This window comes from Nanorana parkeri, unplaced genomic scaffold (assembly GCF_000935625.1).
Source record: "Nanorana parkeri isolate BGI_ZX_2015 unplaced genomic scaffold, ASM93562v1 scaffold284, whole genome shotgun sequence".
Lineage (NCBI taxonomy): Eukaryota > Metazoa > Chordata > Amphibia > Anura > Dicroglossidae > Nanorana > Nanorana parkeri.
The window spans coordinates 942349-969696 of NW_017306552.1; the positions used below are offsets into that span (position 1 = coordinate 942349).

The following is a 27348-nucleotide window of genomic DNA, read 5'->3' on the forward strand; positions in this document are numbered from 1 at the left end:
TTGGAAAAGAACTCCAGCAGACATATGTCAGACTTGATGAACCATTTGGTCTTCTGCCATTATTCTTCTGTGTTTCGATGTCACTTGCTTCCCAATTTAGAAAGCAAATCCCAAGACTTCCAGTAAATAGAAAGTGCAGATTGATCAAGCAAACTTGTCAGCCATTACAAACCTAAACTCTTTTACAGGACCAGGAACCACAAGGTACCTGTTACCTTCAACCAGAAAACCCTCCTTTGTGTGGTCATATGATTTACAGTGGTACCTCGGTTCACGAACGTCTTCTGTTCGCGAACAGGAAGTTCGTAAACATTTTGCCTCTGTTCACGAACTCTGCATCGGGTGACAATTACAACCTCGGCCATCTTCCCCGCTCTGACACATGGTCGTGGCTTCCTCTAATCGAGATCGTAGACAGACCTGTGCACACTTGCTGTGAAGCTTTTTTGTGTGCTTTTCTTGGAGAATAAACCACCCCAACACAACTGAAACGAACAGAGTTTTGAATCTGATGAACAATAACGTGGTCTCTCATTTCCGGAGGGTTATGACGAGCACCATTTTCACCAAAATTGACCCTGCAGCTAAGAGACAAAGAAGAGAGGAAACCCCAATGTCCTTATGGAGGGGGACTCTCCCTCCAAAACGATCACCTCTTCCCCACCCACCTTCCTGTCCTCCACACCAGAAGTCGCCCCAAGAAAGGTTAGGGTTCACTCTCTTCATACTATACTTTGTTTCATATTTTTGTGGTTAAAATTTATTTTTATTTTTTACATATGGTTCACAACAGATTAACCGTATTCACATCGAACCCTATGGGAAAATGTCATTCTGTTCGCGACCAAAATCTGTTCGCGGCCACGTTCGTAGGGGTCGGAACAGATTAACCTTATTTACATTGAACTTTATGGGGAAATTTGATTCGGTTCGCGACCAGAATCGTGGAACCAATTAAGTTCGTGTACAGAGGTACCACTGTAGTTTCATTTTGTTATTAGGAACCTGGCTCAACCCATCTAACCCTAAAGCTGCATAATAAAGCAACCGGGGTGCCTAAACTAAAAAGAAAAATCGACAAGCATACACCTGGAGCTTCCCGTTATGCGCCTACAGTGATGGATAAAGTAAAGTATTGTTCTCTTTTTGCTTTAACGGCTAATGAATGGCTCTTAAGGGAATGGGAGGTGGCAGCTGAACAGCATCGGAGCGTTTTTGTCATGTGTTTCCATGCGTGTTTTTCTGCATTTGTTCATTATCAATGAGCTACAATCTGCTCACAAAAAGACGCTTTTTGCCGTGTGCGTATAAAACGCGCAAAAACGTGCACAAAAATGCTGCCGCCTAGGTGTGAACCAGGCTTGACACCATTAATGTAGGTGCTATGTTTTTCGAGTAAAAACAAACTATTAGGCCTCATTCACACGAGAAAAAGCCGGCACATACAGCTCCGTGCTGCGTGCACGGCCGTAACGGCCGCAGCTGTACGCCGCCCTACACTCACCCAACCTGCACGTCTGTGCGGGTGTCCGTGCTCGTACTCTGACAGGATGGATCCTGTCTTCGTCCAGAGCCGGGACACATGCACCCGTATGGACCTGCACTTGGAGTGAGCGTAGGGTGGGGTATGGCCGCAAACTCCCATAGAGCGTATCAGGAGCTGTCCGATACGGCCGTGCACACAGCACAGAGCTGTACGTGCCGGCTCTTTCTTGTCTGAATGAGGCCTTAAGTTTGTGGTCATCAAGGCATACAAAGGCAAAATAATGTCAAATTACTTAATATACTATTTACCAGACAATTTCTTGTCTGCAGGTTGAGGCTCCTCTTCTGCTGGTTCTTCTGGTAAACGCTGATCAACTGACACAGAGCTCATTATGGAAATGCCACTGCCAGACCGAACTCTCCTGTAAAATATGAGAATATCCTATAACAAGAAAAAATGCTTACATAAATGGTACGAGAAACTCCACCCCAAGCCTGATAAAAAGGGGCATTTGCAGAAAAGTGGCATCTGCAATGGCTCAGGACAGTGCTTGATCCTGGTGACCAATTTTTGAGGCACTGAATATTTTATGGTGGAAATGGACTTAATCTCATATTACATTATTAGGGCTATACATTAGGTATATGAGGTTCTGTCACCAATGTAAAAAAAATGCAGGAAAAAGCACCGAAAAATTGAGCATTTTAAAATGTTTTTTATTTCCATAAAATTGCCAATTACTTGCAATGTGCCTTTGAACCCTGCTAGAAAAAGATTTAATCCCCTAACACAGCCCCCTTGTCTTCTGTGATTGTATCATTACTGCTGGCCCAGCTCTTCCACCACTCCCCTCCCAATGTAGCTGCCAGGGGTGAAGAATAATACTATAGAGTGTCAGAGTGACAGCTCTAAGGCCTCTTGTCACATGGGGCGTACACACCTGCAAACGGGACGATTCCGGGAGGGACAGGTGGTGTGTGTGTGTGATTGCGCGCAGCAGCCTGTTCTTCCCTATGGGGGGACGCGGATGTAAGCCATCACCCGTGCGGGTACGAGTGTCCGTACTTGGACGCAGACAGGATGAATCCTGTCTGCGTCCAAGTTCGGACACCCATATACTGAAATACCGGTATTGGTGCATCCATAATTACTATAATTCTTATATACATCCTAAACTCAGTACACACACACACACACACACACACACACACACACACACACTCTAAACCTAAATACAACACAATTTACAGATAACCAAAGAAACAAAAAAAATTCAGTATGTACATAAAAACAATCCAAAAATGTACATCAAATATATAAACAAACCAATATTATTAAATAAACTGAAGTTTTTTCAATCTACAGTTTGAGAGCATTCCTCACCTGAACGATGGGGGCACATAGTCTGGGGGCAGCACTGGAGGGAGTGGCTGACCAGACATTGCCATGTCTATTAAGTGCATAGCCAAGATGAACTCTTCTGCTGTTAACTTCCCATCTTGATCAATGTCTGAAAGATTCCTGGGATGCAATAGACAAAAATATGCTATAAGCTAAAATGGAGTCCACAAAGAGACCTAACCTTGACGTTTCACTTTTTTTTTTGGTAGATGCTGGAGAATTAAAGCGTAACTGAATCCATCAATATAACATACTGCAGTGTACCAGTCCTTAGATACACTGTTTTGTTTTTTTTTCCAGGCTTTTTTGGCCTTGATTTTTACCTGGTGATCCTGTTCTTAACACTTTCTGTCCTAGGGTGGCAATGCTTACTGCACTGTATCTATGGATAATCAGCGTTAACGCCCTAGTGAGGGACTACAGAAACCTTCTCTTCTCCATAACAAGGTGAAGGGGTTATGTAGTACTCAACGATAGCTGGGGGCAATGTAACTGATCACAGTGCAGCACAGGCAAAGATAACAATAGGTTAGAAACCGACAAGTATTCTTTGCACTTAACATCTAACAAAATGCTGTCAACGGTACAGTTAACAGACCACAAATGATTGAGAAGTTTGGTGTTAGGGTTTATATGCCCTTTAAATATCCTAATAGTTTCTCGTCTCTCGTCAGGGACTCTGCTGGTGAGATCTCTGCACTGAGTTCCCGGGTCTACACACTTGATGTGGCCATTATAAGGGACTCCAACCCTACCTGCCGTATTGTTATTGCTCTGAAAAATGCAACAGGAGAAGCTGAAACACGAAAAGGGGCATGAATTACAAAAACTTCCAGATGGAATCAAACCGATTTAGGAGAGAGAGCGAGAGAGCACAAGAGAGAGAGCGAGAGCGCACAAGAGAGAGAGAGAGAGAGCGAGAGCGCACGAGAGAGAGAGAGAGAGCGAGAGCGCACAAGAGAGAGAGAGAGCGCACAAGAGAAAGAGCGAGCGCAAGAGAGAGAGAGCGAGCGCGAGAGAGAGAGCGCGCGCAAGAGAGAGAGAGCGCGCGCAAGAGAGAGAGAGCGCGCGCAAGAGAGAGAGAGCGCGCGCAAGAGAGAGAGAGCGCGCGCAAGAGAGAGAGAGCGCGCGCAAGAGAGAGAGAGCGCGCGCAAGAGAGAGAGAGCGCGCGCAAGAGAGAGAGAGCGCGCGCAAGAGAGAGAGAGCGCGCGCAAGAGAGAGAGAGCGCGCGCAAGAGAGAGAGAGCGCGCGCAAGAGAGAGAGAGCGCGCGCAAGAGAGAGAGAGCGCGCGCAAGAGAGAGAGAGCGCGCGCAAGAGAGAGAGAGCGCGCGCAAGAGAGAGAGAGCGCGCGCAAGAGAGAGAGAGCGCGCGCAAGAGAGAGAGAGCGCGCGCAAGAGAGAGAGAGCGCGCGCAAGAGAGAGAGAGCGCGCGCAAGAGAGAGAGAGCGCGCGCAAGAGAGAGAGAGCGCGCGCAAGAGAGAGAGAGCGCGCGCAAGAGAGAGAGAGCGCGCGCAAGAGAGAGAGAGCGCGCGCAAGAGAGAGAGAGCGCGCGCAAGAGAGAGAGAGCGCGCGCAAGAGAGAGAGAGCGCGCGCAAGAGAGAGAGAGCGCGCGCAAGAGAGAGAGAGCGCGCGCAAGAGAGAGAGAGCGCGCGCAAGAGAGAGAGAGCGCGCGCAAGAGAGAGAGAGCGCGCGCAAGAGAGAGAGAGCGCGCGCAAGAGAGAGAGAGCGCGCGCAAGAGAGAGAGAGCGCGCGCAAGAGAGAGAGAGCGCGCGCAAGAGAGAGAGAGCGCGCGCAAGAGAGAGAGAGCGCGCGCAAGAGAGAGAGAGCGCGCGCAAGAGAGAGAGAGCGCGCGCAAGAGAGAGAGAGCGCGCGCAAGAGAGAGAGAGCGCGCGCAAGAGAGAGAGAGCGCGCGCAAGAGAGAGAGAGCGCGCGCAAGAGAGAGAGAGCGCGCGCAAGAGAGAGAGAGCGCGCGCAAGAGAGAGAGAGCGCGCGCAAGAGAGAGAGAGCGCGCGCAAGAGAGAGAGAGCGCGCGCAAGAGAGAGAGAGCGCGCGCAAGAGAGAGAGAGCGCGCGCAAGAGAGAGAGAGCGCGCGCAAGAGAGAGAGAGCGCAAGAGAGAGAGAGCGAGAGAGAGAGAGCAAGAGAGAGAGAGCAAGAGAGAGAGCGCGCGCAAGAGAGAGAGAGCGCAAGAGAGAGAGAGAGAGAGAGAGAGAGAGAGAGAGCGCGCGCAAGAGAGAGAGAGCGCAAGAGAGAGAGAGAGAGAGAGAGAGAGAGAGAGAGAGAGAGAGAGGAGAGAGAGGCGAGAGAGAGAGAGAGGCGAGAGAGAGAGAGGCGAGAGAGATCATAGTTGAATGTACAAGACCTAGGAAGCCAGGGGCAGCTCCAGCCCACAAAGCACCTCCTTTAACTGAAATATTGCTTTTATTAGGACTGACAGTATTAAAAAGCAAGGAGATATATTGACAGAATCAATCTAAAACTGAAATATGGGAAATTTTTAAAAAATGCATTTGTTTCAACTTCTGCACTCTAGGCAAAATGGTAAACTTATGGAGAAAACAAAATAAAAAAAGAGTTCCAATAAGATTACAAACCCAAAACTTAATGTAAAATCAAAGCATCAGTGACCTCTAAAATAACTACTATGAGACCTCCTTACTACATCTACAGATCTGTTAGTAGCAACTAGAAACAGATTTGAATAAAACAAGGATGTCGGGATTACACATTTATTGTATTAATCTCTTTAGTTCTTCATTACTTTCAATATTCTTACCAAATTGTCGCCAGCTGGGCTTGTGGCAAACTAGATTGCATAAGAATAGTTCTAGCTTGGGGACCTGAAATAAGTAATTGAAAAACATCAGACAGATCAAACCCTAAACAGCAAGTAGGGCAGTTTACACCATGCAAACACAGACATACATATATACATACAGTATAACCACCAATTCCCAAAAAGTTGGGACGTTGTGTAAAATCTACATAAAAACAGAATGCAATGATTTGCAAATCTCATAAAGCCATATTCACAATAGAAAATAGAAAACATATCACATTTTTAAATGGAGAAAATGAAATTGATGGCAACAAGTCTAACAAGAAAAATAAATCAATAAAAAGGACACAGGGCCGTGTTTATTAAGTTGAACCATCTCCTCTTCTTTTAATAACACTCTGCAAACATCTGGGAACTGAGGAGACCAGTTGCTGGAGTTTTGGGAGAGGAATGTTGTCCCATTCTTGGCCTGACTATAGGATTCTAACTGCTTAACAGTCCTGGCTATTTATATTTTTAATTTCCAGATGCACCAAATATTTTCAATTGGTGAAAGGTCTGGACTGCAGGCAGGCCAGTTAAGCACCCGGACTCTTCTACTATGAAGCCATGCTGTTGTCATAGATGTAGTATGCGGTTTAGCATTTTTCTGCTGCAATAAGCATGGCCTTCCCTGAAAAAGACGTTGTCTGGATGGGAGCATATGCTGCTCTAAAACCTGGATATATCTTTCAGCATTGATGGTGACTTTCATGTGATGTGCAAGCTGACCATTCCATGCACACTAATGGACCTCCATACCATCAGAGATGCAGGTTTTTGAACTGAGCACTGTATAACAAGCCGGAAAGTCCCTCTCTTCTTTAGTCTGGAGGACACAGCACCCATGGTTACTAAAAAGAATGTCAAATTTCAGTTCATCTGACCACAGAACAATTTTTCACTTTGGAACAGACCATTTTATTGAGCTTTGGCCCAGAGAAGATGGTGGCATTTCTGGATCATGTTCAGATATGGCTTCTTCTTGCATGATAGAGCTTTAACTTGCATTTTTGGATGGGACGGCGAACTGTGCTTACAGTGATTTCTGGAAGTATTCCTGAGCCCATGAAGTGATGTCCATCACAGAGTCATGGCTGTTTTTAATGCAGTGCCGTCTGAGGGCCCAAAGATCACAGGCATCCAATATTGCGTTTCGGCCTTGTCTCTTGCGCACATAGATTTCTCCTGATTCTCTGAATCTTGATATTATGTACTGTAGAGGATGATATAAAGTCTTTGCAATTTTACGTTGAGGAACTTTATTCTAAAATTGTTCAACAATTTTTAGATGCAGCTTTTCACAGACTGGTGAACCTCTTCCCATCTTTACTTCCGAGACATTCTGACTCTCAAAGATGCTCATTTTATTCCCAATCAGGCTAGTGACCTGTTGCCAAATAACCTAATTAAATGCAAAATGTTCTTCCAGCTCTTCCTTGTTAGTACCATTTTGCCAGCTTTTTGTTGCCCTGTCCAAACGCTTTTGAGACGTGTTGCTGCCATCAATTTCAATATCACCTTCATTTTTCTTAAAATTGTACTTTTTTGATAACATTTGATAGGTTTTCTGCTTTCTATTGTGAATAAAATATGGGCTTATGAGATTAGCAAATCATTGCATTCTGTTATGTAAATGTTACACAGCGTTCCAACTTTTTTGGAATTGGGGTTGTACATACATAGAGAGAAAAATAGATGGACAGAGTAGATTGAGTTTAACAAGTTTATAATGCTTTGTTTTCTTAGTGTACTACAGAACCTAAAAAAAACAGTCGTGTGAAAAAGAAAGTACACGCTCTTTGAATTCTATGGTTTTACATATCAAGACATAATAGATCATTTAGGTAAATACAACCTCAGATGAACATCACCACATGACATATTACGGGTCATTATTTTATAAACAAAGCCAAAATGTGAAAAATTGTAGCCATACTGTAGCCATATGAATTAAGAGGCTTAAGCTGGCAATACAAAAGTTCTATTTTATTTTTTTCACTCAACCCGCGTGCCGAACAAAAAAAAATAATAAAATAAAACAGATTCCTCAATCAGCGCTTACGAGCGTTGATTGAGGAATTCCCTGCTGACAGTACCCTATAACAGAAGATTTTCTGACCAGCTCCTTCGATCAGCTGATGGAGGAATGCCAGCCGAAATAGTGCCAACAGTGGCATCCACTGTGCGAATTTCGTCCAGTTCCTGAAGAACTGTCTGAAATCCACATAATGTATAGCCAGCTTTAGTAGCAGCCAGGTGATGCTTATCAAATGCCCTTGATTAATTGATCAGCAGCAGGTGTAACCATCTTTATAAAAGCCAGAGGTTTTTTTTTTAGCAGTTTGCTGGTCTGGAGCATACAGGGGTGTGCCAAAGAGGCAGGACATCAGCAATGATGTTAGAGAAAGGATTGTTGCTGCCCATCAATCTAGGAAGGGTTATAAGGCCATTTCCAAACAATTTAAAGCCCATCATTCTACAGGGGAGGAAGATTATTCACAAGTGGGAAAACATTCAAGACAGTTGCCATTCTTCCCAGGAGAAGACGTCCCAGCAAATTCACCCCAATTTTAGACCGTGTAATGCTCAGAGAAATTGCAAAAAACCCAAGAGCTACATCTTGAGACTCTGCAGGCCTCAGTTAGCATGTTAAATGTTTATGGTCATGTCAGTACAATTAGAAAAAGACTAAACAAGTATGGTTTGTTTGGAAGGGTTGCCAGGAGAAAGCCTCTTCTCTCTAAAAAGTACACGGCAGCACGGCTTAGGTTTGCAAAGTCGCATTTGAACACACCACAAGACTTCTGGAACAATGGGGGGAATTTATCAAATCAATTGCGAGTGTTTGAACTTGCACGGAATATACTTGCACCAGATTTGTGATGCTAGTGTAATGTTGTTGATAAATGAGGTTTAATAGACTCCAGGAAAGAAGACTTCTAACTCCAGGCAAAAAGCTTAACTGTCCCTTCTTGAAGAAGTAGTCATGGGGACTTCTTAAGTTGTGATTGTTTTCTTAGGTGATGCTCCAGTTTCAGACAGCCCAGAACAAGTGTAGATGAAAACGGGTGCAAAAAAACATGCAAATGAAAAAGTAATGCAAGCTCTGAAGAAAACAAGTGCAAAACACGTGCAGTTGGAAAAGTAGTGCAAGCTCAGGTCAAAACAGGGGCACATGTTGAAAAAAGATTTGCACATAAAAAAAAATGAGAGGCTAAAACCGTCGCAATTGCTTTGATAAATTCCCCCCAATGTCTTTTGGACAGATGAGAAAAATAAAAAGTCGAGATGTTTGGCCATAATGCACAGCGCCATGGTTTGGTGAAAACCAAACACATCATATAAGCACAAACCCCTCATACCAACTGTCAAGCATTGTGGTGGAGGGGTGATGGTTTTGGGCTTGTTTCGCAGCAACAAGTTCTGGGCACCTTGCCTTGTCACTTAGTCGACCACGAACTCCTCTGTCTACCAAAATATTCTGGAATCAAAAGTGGGGTCATCTCTGAAAGCCAAAGCTTGGCCTAAATTGGGTCATGCAACAGGGCAGTGATCCTAAGCACACCAACCAATTTACAACAGAATAGCTGAAAAAGAAAAGAAATCGAGGTGTTGCAAAAAGTCCAGACCCCAACCCAACTGAAATGCTGTGGCGGGACCTTAAAAGGACACTAAACTCAGGAGTTAAATCCTAAAAATTATTAACAGAAAGTTAATTTTTTTTTGGGGAAAAAAAAAAAAAAAAAAAAAAAAAAACAAAAAAAAAAAAAAATCACACAGCTGTAGATCCTCAAATCTTCTCTGAATTGGTGCTGACACTGTCCTCCCTTCTGGAGGGTGGCTACTTTTGTTCCCCATTGCCTCTGTGTGTGTGTTGTAAAGTAGCCGCCACTCCAAGCTCGTTCCCGGAATAGACTATAATCTCTAGGGTTGTACTGATAACCGGTTTTTCGGTAACGAGTACCAATATATATCTTTTGGTACTCGCCGATGCAGAGTACCAATACCGATGCTTCCGGTAGCATGGAGCTGGCTTCCTGGGAAATCATAAAGCCAGGCAGCATGTCAGTCCCTGTGCCCAGCCTCTTGATTGGCCAGGAAGCCACCTCCATGCAGTTTGGCCCGCTCAATGCTAATTGGCCAGGTAGCTGGCTTCCTGGCCAATCAGGAAGCCGGGGAGCGAGTTATTAACCGCTGCCCGGCTTCCTGATTCGCCGGGAAGCCAGCTCCATGTTAGACGCGGCACTGCCGGTCAGAGGAAATCTCCCTGTGACCGGAAGTTCCGGTATCGGGGAAGGTAACAGAGCATTTGCGCGAGTATGAGTACTTAGTCCAAATACTCCGTATCGGTATCTGTGCATCCTTAATAATCTCAATACAAATGAGTAAACTAAACGTGAGATGGTAGTGTCACTTTAAAAGAGCTGTGCATAAACAGATGCCCGTAAACCTCAATGAACTGAAGCAACGTTGTAAAGAAGAGTGGACCAAAATCCCTCCACAACGATGTGAGAAACTGATAAAGTTAGTCATACAGAAAACGATTACTTCAAGTTATTTCTGTGAAAGGTGCTTCTACAAGCTATCGAATCAAAAGGTGTGCTTAGTTTTTCCACACATGGCTTTAGATTTGTACATGTGTTGCTGTTCACCTCAGGTTGTATTTACCCAATTCTAAGACCTGCTGTGGACCAGATGATTGTTTTATTATGTCCAGATATGTAAAACCAAAGAGACTGACTGTATGCACTCATTTTAAAATACAAAAAAAAAAAAGTATTTAAATATTAAAATAACATTTTGGCTGTAAATATAACAAATTTATAAATCTTACTATAGTAATACATACAGTAAGTAAAAAATAGTTACAAGAAAATTGATGGTAAACTGTACCAACTCAACGGGGAGAATTGATCAAAACTGGAGCAGACACATCTGGAGCATTTGCCCATAGTAACCAATCAGCGGCTCTCTTCGGTTTGTTCAGCTAAGCTTTGAAAATGAAAGATAGAACCAAACTGGTCGCCATAAACAGATGCTTCAGATTTGGTCTATTCCTATCTTGATAAATGCTCCCCAATGGGTTTACAACAGCGATGGACGAATACGTAATTCAGGAGCTAGTCTGTCCAGTCCAGGAGCCATTAGGATTTCCTTAGGAGCCAGCTTTATTGACAACAACTAGAGAAATCCTCAGTTAGGTGCCAGCTGTCATTTTTAAGGAGCATTAGCTACCTGGCTCCTGGGATTTGTCCAGCCCTTGGTTTACAATGTAATAGCTTTATAGGAAAGGACATCATTGCAATTACTAAACTCAAGCTCTCTGGTTAAATGTCAGAAATTGTATTTTCAAACCAGTGGGTTATAAAGGGAAAAAGGAAAGGCAGGACAGGGAGGGGAAAAGGAGGAACGAGGAGGGAAATGGATATAAAAAAGGAAAAACAAAAATTTGTACAGAAAATAACTGAATAATAATAATAATATTTTAGTATATTATTAAATAAAACTACAGATACCCTTTAAACAAAAGTAAAACTAAATACATCTGCAAATGTTTTTAACGTTTAAAGCCCAAGTACACCTAAAAAATGATTTCCGGTTTGTGGAAGTGTGGGGAATGATTAGAAACTCCGACCCCCACCCCAGGTTTTTATTTTTGTCTGTGTCCCTGTTGCAGATATTTGCTCTCACTTCCTAAAGTGAAGGGAAATCTCTCCAATGGCATCACAGAGAGCAACAAAAGCCTGATCTAGGTTCTAACCCTTCCCCACTCTATCCAAATGTACGTTTTGCCTGGAGTTGAGCTTTAAAGTGAATGTACAAGCTAGTAAATCTGTGTTACCACTTGTTATTAAATCAAGTTACCTGTAAGATGGCCACTCATGGTTTTGTCATGGCTGTTGAACAATTGTCTATACTTTAATCTTGAAGACTGCGACACGGCCCATTCAGCTGCAGGAGGAGGGCTGGAGTGAAAAAGATGAGTATTCACTATAAGAAGATATCTGCGGTTTTACCAGACATCGGCACCTTGGCTGGCCAGGGAGAATAGAAATACTTCTACATCCATGCAGGGCGGTAACAAACTGGAAATGTACACGCCACAGCATATAAACAAGAGGCCAAACACTGAACTGCTAAAAAGTGTGTAATATTAGTATCTAACGGATTTAGATGTCCTTACTCCTTAAAGCCAGGCAAAAAACTAAAAGCTGTGTTAGCACATAGTGGCTTGGCCACCAGCAGGGTGGTTTCTTTTGTTATGTGCCTAGCATCCTACTCCTGCAGGTGGCAGTATAACCCAGTGGTCTAACGATCTTCGCTGCATCCTTCAATGAACAAAAGGAAAAAAAAAAAAGAAAAAAAAGGAGCCTAGAGCGTAACCTGCTGGTTGAATACAAGACCTCATAATAGTCAAATGCAATATTTTTGTTATTTGCAAATCAAATTTACCTGAATAAAATATATATATATACACACACATACATATATATATATACAAAACCACTATACATCCTCTTATACAATGACCCACAATATTTGTTATCAATCATTGCTTTTTTTTTCTTCTCAATTTGCAAGTTTGTAAATAGATCGCTATTACAATTTGTTTAATACATTTTTAAATGTTTGCTATGCGCTGGTTCAATGATACTCAGTGGGTCAATCCAGTTGTACAGTGAGTCAATGCTAAATAGAAGCTGTGCTGCCACATCCAGTGTCCTTTTTTATTATTTCTGCGGTTTTCAGTCACACCGCATACCTATATAATTGCATTTCATTGTGTTATGCTGTATTACTAGCTACAAGTGTAAGATTAGCATTGTTACATCCTAATCTGTGCATACATAGTATCTTCTGTTTCACCCCTGCTGTTTTCTGTATATTGGTACAGTCTTCTGCTAAAACTTCCCAGCAATGCTTCTAATCTTTCTTTCCACATCACCCTCTGAGAGGTAAGGGGGTCTCCCTTACCCTGTTAATGGCAAATATAGCAATGTCTTTTTCACTCTAAGAATGACAAAGAATCACATCTTATGTATTGAGATGGCAAATAAACTATATTGGATTCTACTCTGAGTCAGACTTATCGAGTTGGACAACTATCTGTGAATATCACCAAGTCAGTAGGTTGTCATAAGGCCAGGAAAGTATGTGCAAATACATAAAGCGGTGGTGGTAACAGAATAGAAGCAGTGGAATAGATTTAATATCACTGCACTTTAGTTATCATTTTTCTCTATACTGCTCTAAAAGGGGTAATGCAACAGAATAAAACCTGTCCCTGACCACTTCTTAAAGCTGAAATAAACTCACAGCCAAAACTGTTTCCTCTCTAAAAAGGCACATAAAATAGTGGTCCATTAATAACTTTCAGGTCACATAAATCAATCCTATTTCTTAGTTTTCGCTTTAATGTTCTCCTAATGACATCACTGGCACATTCCCAACCTCTAATCAATGCCTTAATCATACAGATGTTGTGACTGGATCGCATTTTTGTGGGATACAAAAAAAAATTGTCGCTCTTCTCTACTCCTGTGACCTGTGAGGCTATGCCTTACTGCACATATCTGGAGCTGTAGAGAGGGGAAGGCAGAGAAGAAGAAAACTCAACCTAGCACTGGAATCACTGCAAACTGTCCATAATCATACTATCCCCAAAACTGCAAATCAAAACTGCCAAATTGGCTCTTCCACATGGATATATGACTGGGGTGGGGAAACCCTAGAATGCCATCCCAAATGTGTTAATGGTGCTGATTACTTACATAACGACATCAAAAGACTGGGCTTTCTGAAGTTTCGGGTTAACTTGACCTCCAGCAGCTGAACGACCAAACGATGAACTCTTTGGCAAAGTGGCTACAGAAATATAAAAGCAAACACAGAAGTTACTATAACATCATTTGCACCTATCTGCATGCCACAAACAAAACAAAACAAAAAGCTGGTCCCGTGCAGGCAAATCTGACACTTTCCAGGCGTGCAGAGATCATCCAGTTGCGCAATATGTGTGCATTCCAATTCCTCCATTGAGCAGAAAAGCGGATTGTGGGATGCTGGTCAGAAGGATGCCGACAGCGGAAACCCACTGTTCGAATTTCAGCTGGTTCATCAGGGACCAGCCGAAAATTGATGCGTGTACAGTCGTCTTTATTCAACACTATGGAGAATCCATCAGGGAATTATGATATCGTCTATGTGATGGCCACTGCAGTTGCGTAGAACAGCTAAAACCTACACTTTTTTTTAAGTTTTGGATAAAGTAAGGGAGGTTTTAAAGATCTTCCAGCTTCTTTTCCACCATCTTTGTCCCATTGGAGAGATTTCACTTCACTTCCTGTCTGACAGCCACAACAGAAAGTGAGAGTAAATCCTTTCAAAGTGAGGGAAAACCATGGTCGCCAGCAAGGTCATCAGAACTAGTGTCCTCATTGGAAGATTTCCCATCTATCCCTGATCAGATGACAACCTAAAATTTGGGATTTTACTTAATTTCTACTTTTAGTGATAATGGTCACCAGGACAAATAGAGAGGGTGAATCCACAGGCCACAATCAAAACCTGACAGGTGTTCTAATCCCGCTCTCTTTTATTCAAAACTTGAAAAAAAAAAATTGTCTTTAGTTGAACTTTAAAAATAAACTGTACACCATTTGAATGTCCAACCTAGGAGCAGATAATACAAGATGTATGCTATTATTGCCATTGGTCAGAAAACAATCTTCTATGCTTCTCTGATTTACAGTCACAATTACTGGTGCCTGGCTTTCCCTTACTTCATGGCTGAAGCTTTAAAAGATGCAATTACACTGTCCAATAAGAGAGCCTTGAGCGGCCATAGAGGCAGTTTTGTTGAACAGCAAATGGTGGTTGTCAGGACTTAGCCATGACGTTAGGCCCCGTAACAAGATAGTGACACACTAAGGCGTCATTCACACAAGAAAAGGCAGGCACGTACAGCTCTGTGCTGAGAGCACGGCTGTATCGGGCAGCTCCCAGGAAGGACAGGTGCTGCGTGCGATTAGTACACAGCCCCCGTCCTTCTCTATGGGAGTACACGGCCATACACCGCCCTACACTCACCCCAAGTGCAGACAAGTACGGGTGCGGGTGTCCAGGCTCGGACGCAGACAGGATCCATCCTGTCAGCGTACGAGTACGGACACCCGCACGGACCTGCACTTGGGGGGAGCGTAGGGCGACGTATGGCCACACACTCGTATAGACACGGACAGGGGCTGCGTACTAAATCACACGCAGCACCTGTCCTTCCCGGGAGCTGCCTGATACGGCCGCGCACGCAGCACAGAGCTGTACATGCCGGCCTTTTCTCGTGTAAATGAGGCATACATCAGATCATGTATAAAAAAATAAAAAATAAAAAAAATAGGAGTGGGGTGGTTTGGTGATTTACAGTAATCTCTGTAAAACAAACCTACTCCCCAGATAGACTGGATGCATTTCATTGTGTAGCTTTTAATTTTCAATGCAGAAAACCAGTTCCTGGTACAGTTGGTCTTTAAGGGTCGAGGAATGCTGGAGACAAAATGAAGGTGGCGAAGACATTTTTTCTTCTCTACGCATTTAAAAACTAGGGAGGGTGGTTACGCATTCTACCAACTGCAAGAGCAATTTCAGATACAGCATGAGACCATTTCACACATTTATGTCTCAAGCTGGAAATAATGTAAGAAAGACCCTTACAAAGAAAGACCCTTTCTATACATTGTAAATCAATTTCCATGCAACACGTGAATAAAGAGTCTAAAGTGTTCACAAAACAACAAAGGTTTATAGTAAATGCAGTAAATATGCCGGACGTTTACAGGCTTAGTTAAAAAATGTGTTTTGTACATATTATCAAAGGACTGGGATTCAGGGGAAACTAGGCTGTGTGTTGGCAGACCCTTGCTCATTGTCATGGGTTAATGGACTATAAAATGCACAAAAGACATTCAGCAGTGATAGCAGGCCACCAGCTATCACTGTTTAGGCGGGCCAAGCTGCCCAAACAGATCATCAGTCTGGGGGGGCCAAGCTGCCCGAACAGATCATCAGTCTGGGAGGGCCAAGCTGCCCAAACAGATCATCAGTCTGGGGGGGCCAAGCTGCCCGAACAGATCATCAGTCTGGGAGGGCCAAGCTGCCCAAACAGATCATCAGTCTGGGGGGGCCAAGCTGCCCGAACAGATCATCAGTCTGGGAGGGCCAAGCTGCCCAAACAGATCATCAGTCTGGGGGGGCCAAGCTGCCCGAACAGATCATCAGTCTGGGAGGGCCAAGCTGCCCAAACAGATCATCAGTCTGGGGGGGCCAAGCTGCCCGAACAGATCATCAGTCTGGGAGGGCCAAGCTGCCCAAACAGATCATCAGTCTGGGGGGGCCAAGCTGCCCGAACAGATCATCAGTCTGGGAGGGCCAAGCTGCCCGAACAGATCATCAGTCTGGGAGGGCCAAGCTGCCCAGACAGATCATCAGTCTGGGGGGGCCAAGCTGCCCAGACAGATCATCAGTCTGGGTGGGCCAAATTGCCCAGACAGATTATAAGTCTGGAGTGCCAAGCTGATCATAAATCTGGAGAGCCAAGCTGCCCAGACAGATCAGTCTGGCTGGCCAAGAGTAAAGAGCAGTTTTCTAACATGCACGTAAAGGCAACATTAAAGTGACACTTTCCATCTGTACAGAAGCCAAATTTTCAGAAATCATATTACCAAACCGCATGAAAAGTCCTATCAGGTATAGACAAAATTCTTCACCACCACTTTCTCTAAATTTGCATTTTTACCTCTAAAAATCCCAAAAAGGCAAATGGTGCACTATTCCAAAGAACAAAGTTCTTCATTATGCACTTCATTGTAATAAAAAAAAAAAAATTAAAACCGTAACATTACCCATCACCTCAAAGAATCACCAATCTGTCATTAGAAAACTGCAATCAGGTAACCCCACAAACACCCACTCCCCTGGTAAAATGGTAAATATATGGACAAAAGTCAATGGCATAAACTAGATCTCCTCTTGGAACATCTCTCCTGTGCAGTGCAGGATATTTACATTGAGGAATAAATGCTTTTTTGTGGAGTCATACAAGTGGAACGATCTTTTCCTCTCCATCTCTAAACATACAGTATAGTCCTATGAGGTGCCCTTACACCAGGGGATATGGGTGGTTCATTATCAGACAGACAGTATACAAATATGGATGAATATCTAAGCTCTGATCTTTTTGTTGTTGTTATTAGCAGGAACAGAGAATAGCCAGTGTGTGCACAGGTTTAGAGTAAAAATTGGATGTTTGAACGCACCATAAAATCATTTTGCCTGAGTCCATTGTGGGACACTAGAAGAGTTTAACCTTCATGTTATTCTTACACCTACAGGATACTGGCAAAATATAAAAACTGTGGCCTGCCCAGAAAAACCTGTCCTACTACTAGCATGCATCAGGTTTGTAGCAAAGCAGTACCAAAAGCATGATCATTAACTTGGGATGAAAAGAAAAAAAAGGAAACTGCTCTCTAAAAGAAGCAGCAGGTGATAGACCAGCACAGCCCGAACCACATCCAAATAATGGAGGGAAATCTCCTTTTGGTGAACTGGAGCTGGACAGAGGGAAAGAAGAACAATGTCCTGATTGAAGTGAAAGGCAAACACTACCTTAGGCAGGAAGTTAGTGATGGGTCTCAACACCAACTTGTCCCAATGCAAAAATAAAAAGGGCACTCAATGCAAAAATAAAGACAAAACACTGCCTACAAGAAAGATCACTTTGTGGGTAAGAGAAGAGAAAGGAATCCAGGTCCAACAACGTTACTGGAGTGTGAGACCAACAGTGTCTAAAACAGGAAAGAGAGGGCGTAACCTGACCCTTCATAGCGCTGAGCCAAACTCTGGTCCAGAACGAACTGCAGCAATGAGAGGATCCTAAAGAGAAACTACGAGTGCTAATAAAGTATGACTTCTACATCTGATGAAAGAAAGACTTTGCAGGAAGTGGATTTCCCAGCTTTGAGCAGGAGGACAGCAAGTACCTGTCCTTCAGAAATTAGGCTTCAACAGCCAATTAAAGTCAGTGACCATGAAGCAGAGGTAAAATTGGAACTTTGGATAGTAGATCCCGACGATCTAGCAGTGCCCACGGAGTCTTACTAGGTAGGTTTACCTCAACCAATTGTGCCAGTCCAAAGCAATGAGAATAACCAAAGTGCGCTCCAACTCGATCCTACAAAAGCAGATGTGGAAGTAGTTTCAGGGGAGGAAAAGTATAGGTATACTGATTCCACAGAGCTACCAGAGTATCCACTGCTTCCCTCCTGCTAGAGGTCCCCAGTACCTAGAAACTACCTGTCAAGAGTGTTGTTGAAACTGGAGGCCAGGAAGTCTACATCTGACATCCCCCGCCTCGAACACTTCCAGGTGTAGGAAACACTGCTCTGGGTCAAGACCTTGACAGCTGAGCAAGTCTGCCTGCCAACTGTCCATGCCTGAAATGTACACATCTGAAAAGTTTGAATCGTAAAGATCCACCTAGGACAGGGTCTCCTCTCTAGCAGCAGAGATACTTCTTGTTCCTTCCTGATAGTTAATCTTCGACTGAGTCCAGATTGGGTGATGCATCAGCAGGACGGTCCACCACTGCGGAGGCAGCCAAACTGCACAAAGTTCATGGATGTTGATTGAGAGATGAAATTCCTCTAATGACCAGATCTCCTGCACCGAAAAGTGCCCAAGACATGTCCGCAGCACGACAGGCTGGCATCCATTGTGAAGAGCTTCCAAAAGGTGGGAAGAGCTTCCCTAACTCCAAAGCCAGACTCCTGAACTACCAAGCCAGGGTCAAGCTGGTCCTGGGTGTTAACTGAATTGGTCTATCCAGAGACCACACCATGTTGTCCTACAAAAGACAATGATGAATTGCAGATATATAGAGTAAAACTGGGAAAATAGAACTCGCTTGAAGCTGCCTTGACTAGACCCCGATCCGCCAAGCAACAATTTAAGGCTCAGAATCCACCTAAACTCCTGTAATGTTTGCACAGTCACAGAGACAAGTTGTTCGACAGAGACCTCATAGACTGTTCGGTTCCCTCAACAGGACATCTTCCGAATATCCCACAATGAAAATGCCATAAGAGCACACCAGGGCTAATACTGGGGCTAGACAGCAAAGCTCAGGAATCGCTGATGCAAAAGAAAAATGGGGACATGCAAGCAAGAATCATTGATGTCCAAAGAAGCCAGATCTGAAGACACTCACAGCCTTGTGATCCAAGGTGGGGAGTGAATGCCTCCTTTTGGGACTAGGAAGAGTGAACACATTGGAATAAAATCCCCGAAACTGTTCTGCTATAGGATGGGGGGAATAAAACCTTGATCCACAAGACCCTAGAGGGCCTCAATGAAGATCTGGGGGCAGGGAGAAGTGATGGAAATAATCGTATTCTTAGTTTTTATATAGTTAATATTTTGAACAAGTAAAAGTATGCTTTTTAGAAGGTTCTGAATAAACTTGCCTTGAACCACTTTCACTTGTTCACAGCAACATTATTGTATCATTAAAAAACTGTGTCTTCTTATCTCATAAGTAGTAGCCACCTGTGTGACCGTTTCATGACCCATAGTAGCATTTATTAATTTATATACATGTGCATGATTTTTATTGGTTTATGCTCGGCCATCTATTTCTCAGTTCTGTATATATATTCCTTGTTTTACAATAAACCTTTGAATATAGAGTGAACACACAACATTGGTGTGACTCTTTATTCCCAAGTACTCTTGGGAACTCCAAAATTGGAACCCTAATAAAAAGAACTCCAGTTTATAACATTGGATAATCACCTTCTGCACCCTTTTCAGTGTCTGAAATGCAAGCTGTCCAAGTATCCCCAAAGATCAAAAGATATACCCCAGCTCTGGAAACTGGGGACACACCATCATGCAGAGGAATGCTTGTCTGAGGATTTGGCAGACTTTAACCTCCCTGGTGGTAATCACGAGTGCGGCTCAGGGTTCATTTTCATTACCAAAAGCGGTAACCCCGAGTCACACTCAGGATTACACAGCGCGTTACTTACCTTGTCCACGATCCCCGCTGTGTCCTCCGGCCGATGAAATTAAAAAACAGGGGGGAAAAATAGAAACAAAAAAAGGAAAAATAAATAAATAAAAATCAGACCGCCAGGGAGGTTAAATAGCAGACCTAGCGGTGGACGGGAAGCCAAGCATGAAAAGACTCAAGGAGGTTGTGGGAGTGTAGAAATGAAAGGTATGTTTCTTCTTTTCCTTAGGTTTCATCCACTGAATGGGCATTCTTGCAACCAGTAGCATACTTGATACCATCAAGAGCAGACCAAGCAAGATACAGTCCCTCGAATGTCCTGTGTAACAAATGCTGCTTGCATAAGTGTTCCACAGTATAGCACTTTAACCAAAGTGCCGTATGCATACCATGCGAACCAACATAAGACACATGCAAAAGATTTAACGGAAGGCCCCCAGCAAAAGCATCACAGCGGAAATGTACTACTACACCCAGCTGCACAATAAACAACCGCAGAAAACTCCAGCAGAGATGTAGAGAACAGTGTTAACTGAAGAAAAAAAAAAGATTGAGAAATAAAAAGGATATAGATAGATATGTTAGTCGTCATCACTACAGAAACAAAACACTAGGTCCATTCTCCCTAGCACACTAGTGAAAAACTGAGGCATGTTAGTAGGAAGGTTTATCATAGACTGGCCTACTTTTTGTTTTGCCAGTGTCTAATCCTTCTGCAAGTGGCAGCATAACCCAAAGGTTACAGTCTTCCTGTGTCCCTCAATAGACAAGATGAAATAAAGTTAATCTGTGGACAGAGTATGAATATTCAAGTACCGTATTTTGCGGTCCATAAGACGCACCGGACCATAGGACGCAGGGAGGTCCGGCGCGCCTTATGGAGCACTCGAGACTGTAGCTTCTGTGACAGCTTCTATGACAGAAGCTGTGACAGAAGCTGCAGTTAGTGACCGCTGAGACAGGTGGCGCTGTGATTACAGCGCCACGGTCTCAGTGATGACACAGAGCAGGCGAAGAACGTCTATTCTTCGTCTGCTCTATGGTTATCTCGATAGTCGCCGCTGCTCGGTTTTAATACGAGTGATCTCATTAGATCACTCGTATTAAACGAGCAGTGGCTCCTGCTGCTGAACTCGATCGCCGCCGCTGCTGCTCGGCTTTAATACGAGTGATCTCGTTAGATCACTCGTATTAAACGAGCAGTGGCTCCTACTACTCGCCCGGCGCCCGAAACTGCATGTCTCGGGCGTCGGGATTCGCTCCATAAGACGCAGGCACTTTTTCCCCCTCCTTTTGGGGGGGGCAAAGTGCGTCTTATGGAGCGAAAAATACGGTATATACTGATTCTAAACAAGCAGTAAATGCACTTTAAACTAAGCATGCACACCCCCTAGCTCTGTAGAACAAATTTTCCTCGAATTTCACAGCAGAAGCACTATAGTCATTCAAGTCTCTCAGCAGCTCAGCCCTGCCCTACTATTGCCTTCTAGAGCATCTGCTCTGTGTCTACATTATGGATCAGTAGGATAGGAGGCAGCTGAGTCAGCTACAGTAGCAGGGAGAGTTGAGATGCCAGGTTACTGCTGGGAAGAGAGGTCAGGTTTAGCCTGAGCTGCTAAAAAACATTGGATTCAGTGATTCTGCTGTGAAGTTTTGGGATTAATTGTTCCACATTGCCGGTAGATACAGAGGTCAGTGAGAGCTTTAAAAAAGGTAAGGAAGGTTTTTAAAAGGTAATTTACTGCTGTTAAGAAAATGTAAACACTTGAATATCCATAGCCTAGCCACAGGTTCACTTTAGAAACACCGAGGTTAAACTGTATATGTTCAACAATCCATGTATTCCCGGTGGATGGACTTCATGCAAGAAGAGACAAAATCAAAGACAACAAACTATTCAACACAATGTGAAAACATGCAAAGGTGCATTGAGGATTAGTTTTGAGCAGCGTACCAGAGTGAGCAAAAGCAGGAAGTGACTGGATTACGGCAGGGACTCCGTTAGCCAGAGGCTGCACTGCAGTACCAGGAACAGAAGACACTAGAGGAGGAGACATCCCCACTACAGGGATAGGAGGCATTGACACAGTGGCTACAGCTGCAAGAGGCGGCATGCCAGTGATTCCAACCATACCTGCAAAACACAAAACAGGAGTACCTCAAACATATCAGCAATGGCACCATAACCTTAGCCTTATCCCAGTGCACACACACCCTTGCTTAAAGTCGTTTGAAGCAGAAAGTCTCATTAACTGGCCATGCGAGAGACAAATGTAAAGTGGATAGGCCAATCTTCTGAGGGCTGAAGGGTGCCAAGAATACTATTACTATTACCCAACGCCTCAAGTTCTGTAAATGGAGGAGTTACATGACAGAGAATGGAGTAGTTGAATGACAGAATTTTAACCACCCATTCATGGAACAAGATAAATTGCAATCACAAGTGTTGGGAGAACTTGAAAAGGACATTCATTATGATGTATAAGTAGTGACTTTTTGGATTGTTTTATATGAAATATATGACACTGATGGTGAGATACACAGGCAAAAATTGCACAATTTTGGTTGTACAGTTATTATATATTTAGAATATTTAATTTTTATCAGGGAGAGCTTATACACGTTTAGGGGTTATAATACAGGCACTTTAGTTTATATAAGTGAAACAGGATGTATGCACTTTAGTTTTATATTATAAATATAATTATAAGTATTTATATGTAATTTAAATAGTGCAGTGTATTTTGACTTAGACCATGGAATAAGAGTATTACAAGCTCTTTAAATGGCAGAGAGGGCAGCGGGGCAACCTTTGAGGCTAGCTGCACACAGATTCCACTCACAGCGCCGCTGAGTGCAATATCCGGTAGTTGTGAAGGTGGCACTGAGGTGAAGACTTTTACAAGAAGCAGCAGATTCAGAGAATGGAAACACACCATTACATACACTCACCGGCCACTTTATTAGGTACACCTTGCTAGTACCGGGTTGGACCTCCTTTTGCCTTCAGAACGGCCTTAATTCTTCGTGGCATTGATTCAACAAGGTGATGGAAAAATTCCTTAGAGATTTGGGTCCATATTGACATGATAGCATCACAGGCCCAAAGTGTGCAAAGAAAATATCCCCCACACCATTACACCACCAACCTGAACCATTGATACAAGGCAGAATGGATCCATGCGTTCATTTCGTTTTTATGCCAAATTCTGAACCTACCATCTGAATATCGCAGCTGAAATTGAGACTCATCAGACCAGGCAACGTTTTTCCAATCTTCTATTGTCCAATTTTGGTGAGCCTGTGTGAATTGTAGCCTCTGTTTCCCATTCTTAGCTGACAGGGAGTGGCACCTGGTGTGGTCTTCTGCTGCTGTAACCCATCTGCTTCAAGGTTCGACGGACGTGTTATGTGTTCAGAGATAGTATTCTGCATACCTTGGATGTAACAAGTTACTGTTGCCTTTCTATCATCTCGAACCAGTCTGCCCCTTCTCCTCTGACATCAATAAGGCATTTTCGTCCACACAACTGCTGCTCACTGTCTATTTACTCTTTTTTGGACCATTCTCTGTAAACCCGAGAGATGGTTGTGTGTGAAAATCCCAGTAGATCAGCAGTTGCTCAAATACTCAGACCAGCCCGTCTGGCAACAACAACCATGCCACGTTCAAAGTCACTTCAATTCCTTTTCTTACCCATTCTGATGCTCGGTTTGAACTTCAGCAAGTCGCCTTCACCACGTCTAGATGCCTAAATGCTGCCATGTGATTGGCTGATTAGCAATTTTTGTTACCAAGCAATTGAACAGGTGTACCTAATAAAGTGGCCGGTGAGTGTATATCCAAATTTGACGGATCCCGACAATTATGTCTGGATCTGCACAGCTGAGTGAGTGACAGCTGGCTCTGCCTATCTAGAGGCAGAGCCAGCTGTACCCGCCTTCTCCCCAGTCCGCTCCGCCAGTCAGCGCTGGAGGATCGGAGCAGGGAGGGGGGAATCCAGCCCCTCCCGTCAGGGCTCTCTGCGCCGGTATGTGTTCGCTCACTTGCCGATCTACTGAGCCGACCTGTGACAGTCTCATTGTCACAGGTCGGCCTGAACTATGAGGATGAGTGAAAAGCACTCACCTCATAGTTCTCCTTTAAGCTTACATTTCATTCTAGGGACACATATTTTATACAAAGACCTGTTAAAACACAAACAAAAAAAACAGAGCAAGCCTCCCAAAAGCATCCTTCTTTGCAAACTACAATTTTACAGGCTAGGTATAACTGGTAAGGTAAAAAGTTATCTGATTTTTGATCAGTAGTCATCACACATCTAAGCTGTCAGCTCTCTGCCAAAAAAAAAAAATATATTTTAAAAAGAACACATCCCTGAAGCATACTGACCAAATGCGGCTGGTGTGGGTACAGTTACTGGTGGCTTCAACATGGCAGCGGGGAGGGCGGAGGGCAGTGGGTAACCTTGTAGTGTTAGCTTAATCAGTTTCATCGCTATGGAGAATTCCAGCTGGTCCATTTTACCATCATTGTTCATATCAGCTAAAGCCCTGCAGAGGAGCAAAAACAAAAAGAGAAAAATGATCATTCATTTGCTTCTAACAGGACAGCATTGTCATGGTTACCAAAAAAGAAAATGCAAAAATTCTATGGAAATGCAGAAAACATAGATGCACCACAAGGTTTATTTAACTCTTGAACTGGCTGTGATGTACATTGACTTTGCTTTTTTTTCACAGAGAATACTACTATGATAGACCAAGCTATAGCAGATTTACAAGCAAAATAGGAGAACACTCTAAAACACAACTCTAAAGTTTGACATTATTGATAGCCAGGGCGTGAAAAATTTTAGGGTGTTAGTCAGCAGACAGAAATGTCACCAGTCAGCATGACCGGACTATAGCCTTGCAATTTATGTAAAAATTTTTAGGGATACATAGGGCGGAATTTATCAAAGCAATTGCGACAGTTTTAGCCTCTTAGATCATTTTTTTTAATGTGCAAATCTGTCTTATAACATGTGACACTGTTTTCATCCGAGCTTGCACTACTTTGTTAGTTGCATGTTTTTTGCACCTGTTTTCATCTACACTTGTTCTGCGGCTGTATGAAACTGGAGCATCACCTAACCAAACAATCACAACTTAAGAAGTCCCCATGACCACTTCTTCAAGAAGCGACAGTTAAGCTTTTTGCCTGGAGTTAGAAGTCTTCTTTCCTGGAGTCTATTAAACCTCATTTATCAACAACATTACACTAGCATCATAAATCTGGTGCAAATATATTCTGTGCAAGTTCAAACACTCGCAATTGCTTTGAGAAATTCCCCCCATAGAGTTTTATTTTGGTGGTATATAATCACCACTGGGGTTTTTATTTTTTTACTACATTCGGAAAAATGACCATCAATTTCTGGAAAAAAAAAAAATTCCCTACGTTATGTTAAGAAAACATTTATTCTTACCCATATTTTTAGTCAAATATAAAAGACGGGGTCGCGTCGGGTATATAGACACCAAACAAGTTAAGCCTTAAAATTGTGCGCGCCTGCAAAATCGCAAAAAACAACCACACTGAAAATTGGCCATAGGCGATGCTTTAAACGCTTTAACTGCTCATCAGTTTAGTGTCATCAGTGCTTAATGGCCCTAGAATTATTGCTCTCACTCCGACGTTCGTGGTGATGTAACATGTGCGGCACAATAGGCCCAATCGTCGTTTTCGTACGTAGGCGCACCTGACGCATGTTTGCGTATGTACGTGGGTGGCCAGAGACTTTTTTTAAAAAAAGTGTTTTTTTTAAATTACTCTTTATTTTTTTACACTTAACTTTATTGCCATCACATGGGGGGGCTACAATTTGCATTAAAGGTCCTCTTTATGGAGACCCCTAATGTCACCTAGGGAGCCCCAGAGAAGAGATCTGCTTAACCAGCTTCTCCCCAGCTTCTGAAGCTGGAGAGTGACAGCAGAATGCGGAACTGATGTAATATACATCACTTCCTGCATTCGGGGACTGGAGAGGAGATCAGAGGGAGTTCGTGTACCAATCTCCCTTTGATCTCCTGTGTTAGAGCAGCTGTGCCGGTCCCGGCCGCAGCGGATCTTGGGACTGGCAGTCTCTAGAGACGCCCGATCGCATGAATGTCAAGCTTCCGGCCGGCCGTTTAATTACAATGACAGACGAGAGGACGAGCGGATTTTCCAAGCCCTGTTGATAGCAATGTGTATTTTACTCTTTACTGCTGCTTTTCTAACTCTTCATATAGTTCTGGCAGCAAGATCCTATGTTCAATTGTGTCCATACACTGTTCGAATTAATGTTTGTGTGCACGTTTACATGCGTACAGTGCAAATGTAGCGTATAGGCCACCACCTCTACTATTCAGAAGCCTAGCGTCTAAGGTGCTAGGACACGCAGGTGGCTCCAATAAAGTACATTTGCACCGTATGCATGTAAACCTTAACACAAAATGTTTACATGTGTATAGAATAAAACGCGCTCCATATACAGGTGAAACTCGATTAGAATATCGTGCAAAAGTAATTGCAGTAAGTGCTGCAAAAGGGGCCCAAACCAAGTACTGAGTACATATGCATGCTTGTACTTTTCAGAGGTCCGATATTGTTCTATGTACAATCCTTGTTTTATTGATTGCATGTAATAATCTACTTTTTTGAGGTTGTGGATTTGGGGTTCTTGGGGTTTTCATGAGCTGTAAGCCATAATCACCACAATTATGACAAATCACGGCTTGAACTATCTTGCTTTGCATGTAATGAGTCTATCTCATATATTAGTTTCACCTTTTAAGTTGCATTAGTGAAATAAATGAATTTTGCACGATATTCTAATTATTTGAGTTTCACCTGTACAAGCCCTTGAATGCAGATTTTTCCATTTCAGTTTATGCAGCCTAGTAGGTAGTGTTATCTCTTCAATACAGCCAAGACTGGTGTGTTCCAATGCAGTTATGATTATAATTAAGTGGCTACAGTGAGTTTAATAGACCACTAATCTGCATATTAACAATGCTCCCAGATGAACAAAAGAAACTAACAGGGTTATTCACAAAAGGGTGAAGAGTTTGGAGAAGGCAGGAGAAGAGAACAATCTAGGACAACAAAACTGAACTGGAAAGTGAGCCGAATTGGAGAATGTTTCCAAATCAGCTATGTTGTCCTAGATTGTTCACTTTTCCTGCCTTCTTCACTCTTTGTAAATTACCCTGTCATTATAAAGATTTTAACATGTACACAACTACCATTAGCTGGGATGCAATGTTCAATGAGCGCTGGGGCTGCAGAAAAGAGAGTGAGGACTGTGTCCGCAATCTCTTTTTCTATTTTAAAAGGTAAATATCAGGGTTATGTTTAGACTCTAATATTTCCCCTAAGCCCCTAAAAGCAAAAGTAAAAAAAATAGAATAAAAAAAAAAAAATTAAAATTTTAAAAAGGTCGGAACAAAAAGTCCATTCCGGCTTTGGTCTAAAATGTAATTTCGGGCCATCCCGAACCATTTTATTTTAATAGACCAGATTGCTTACAAATACTGACACTGCCACGG

The 27348-nt window shown here is 43.1% G+C and overlaps 1 protein-coding gene across 1 annotated transcript in view; it reads right to left on the reverse strand.

Annotated features, from left to right (window-relative positions):
* The window catches only part of ITSN1 (intersectin 1), a 140547-nt gene that overhangs the window by 80872 nt on the left and 32327 nt on the right, over positions 1-27348 (reverse strand). Inside the window, exons 5-11 of the mRNA XM_018557456.1 lie at positions 24167-24327; positions 21728-21907; positions 13478-13571; positions 11571-11671; positions 5661-5724; positions 2870-3007; positions 1795-1907 (exon numbers count right to left, since the gene is read on the reverse strand). Coding sequence (XP_018412958.1) covers positions 1795-1907; positions 2870-3007; positions 5661-5724; positions 11571-11671; positions 13478-13571; positions 21728-21907; positions 24167-24327 — 851 coding nt within the window. The remainder of the gene's footprint in view (positions 1-1794; positions 1908-2869; positions 3008-5660; positions 5725-11570; positions 11672-13477; positions 13572-21727; positions 21908-24166; positions 24328-27348) is intronic.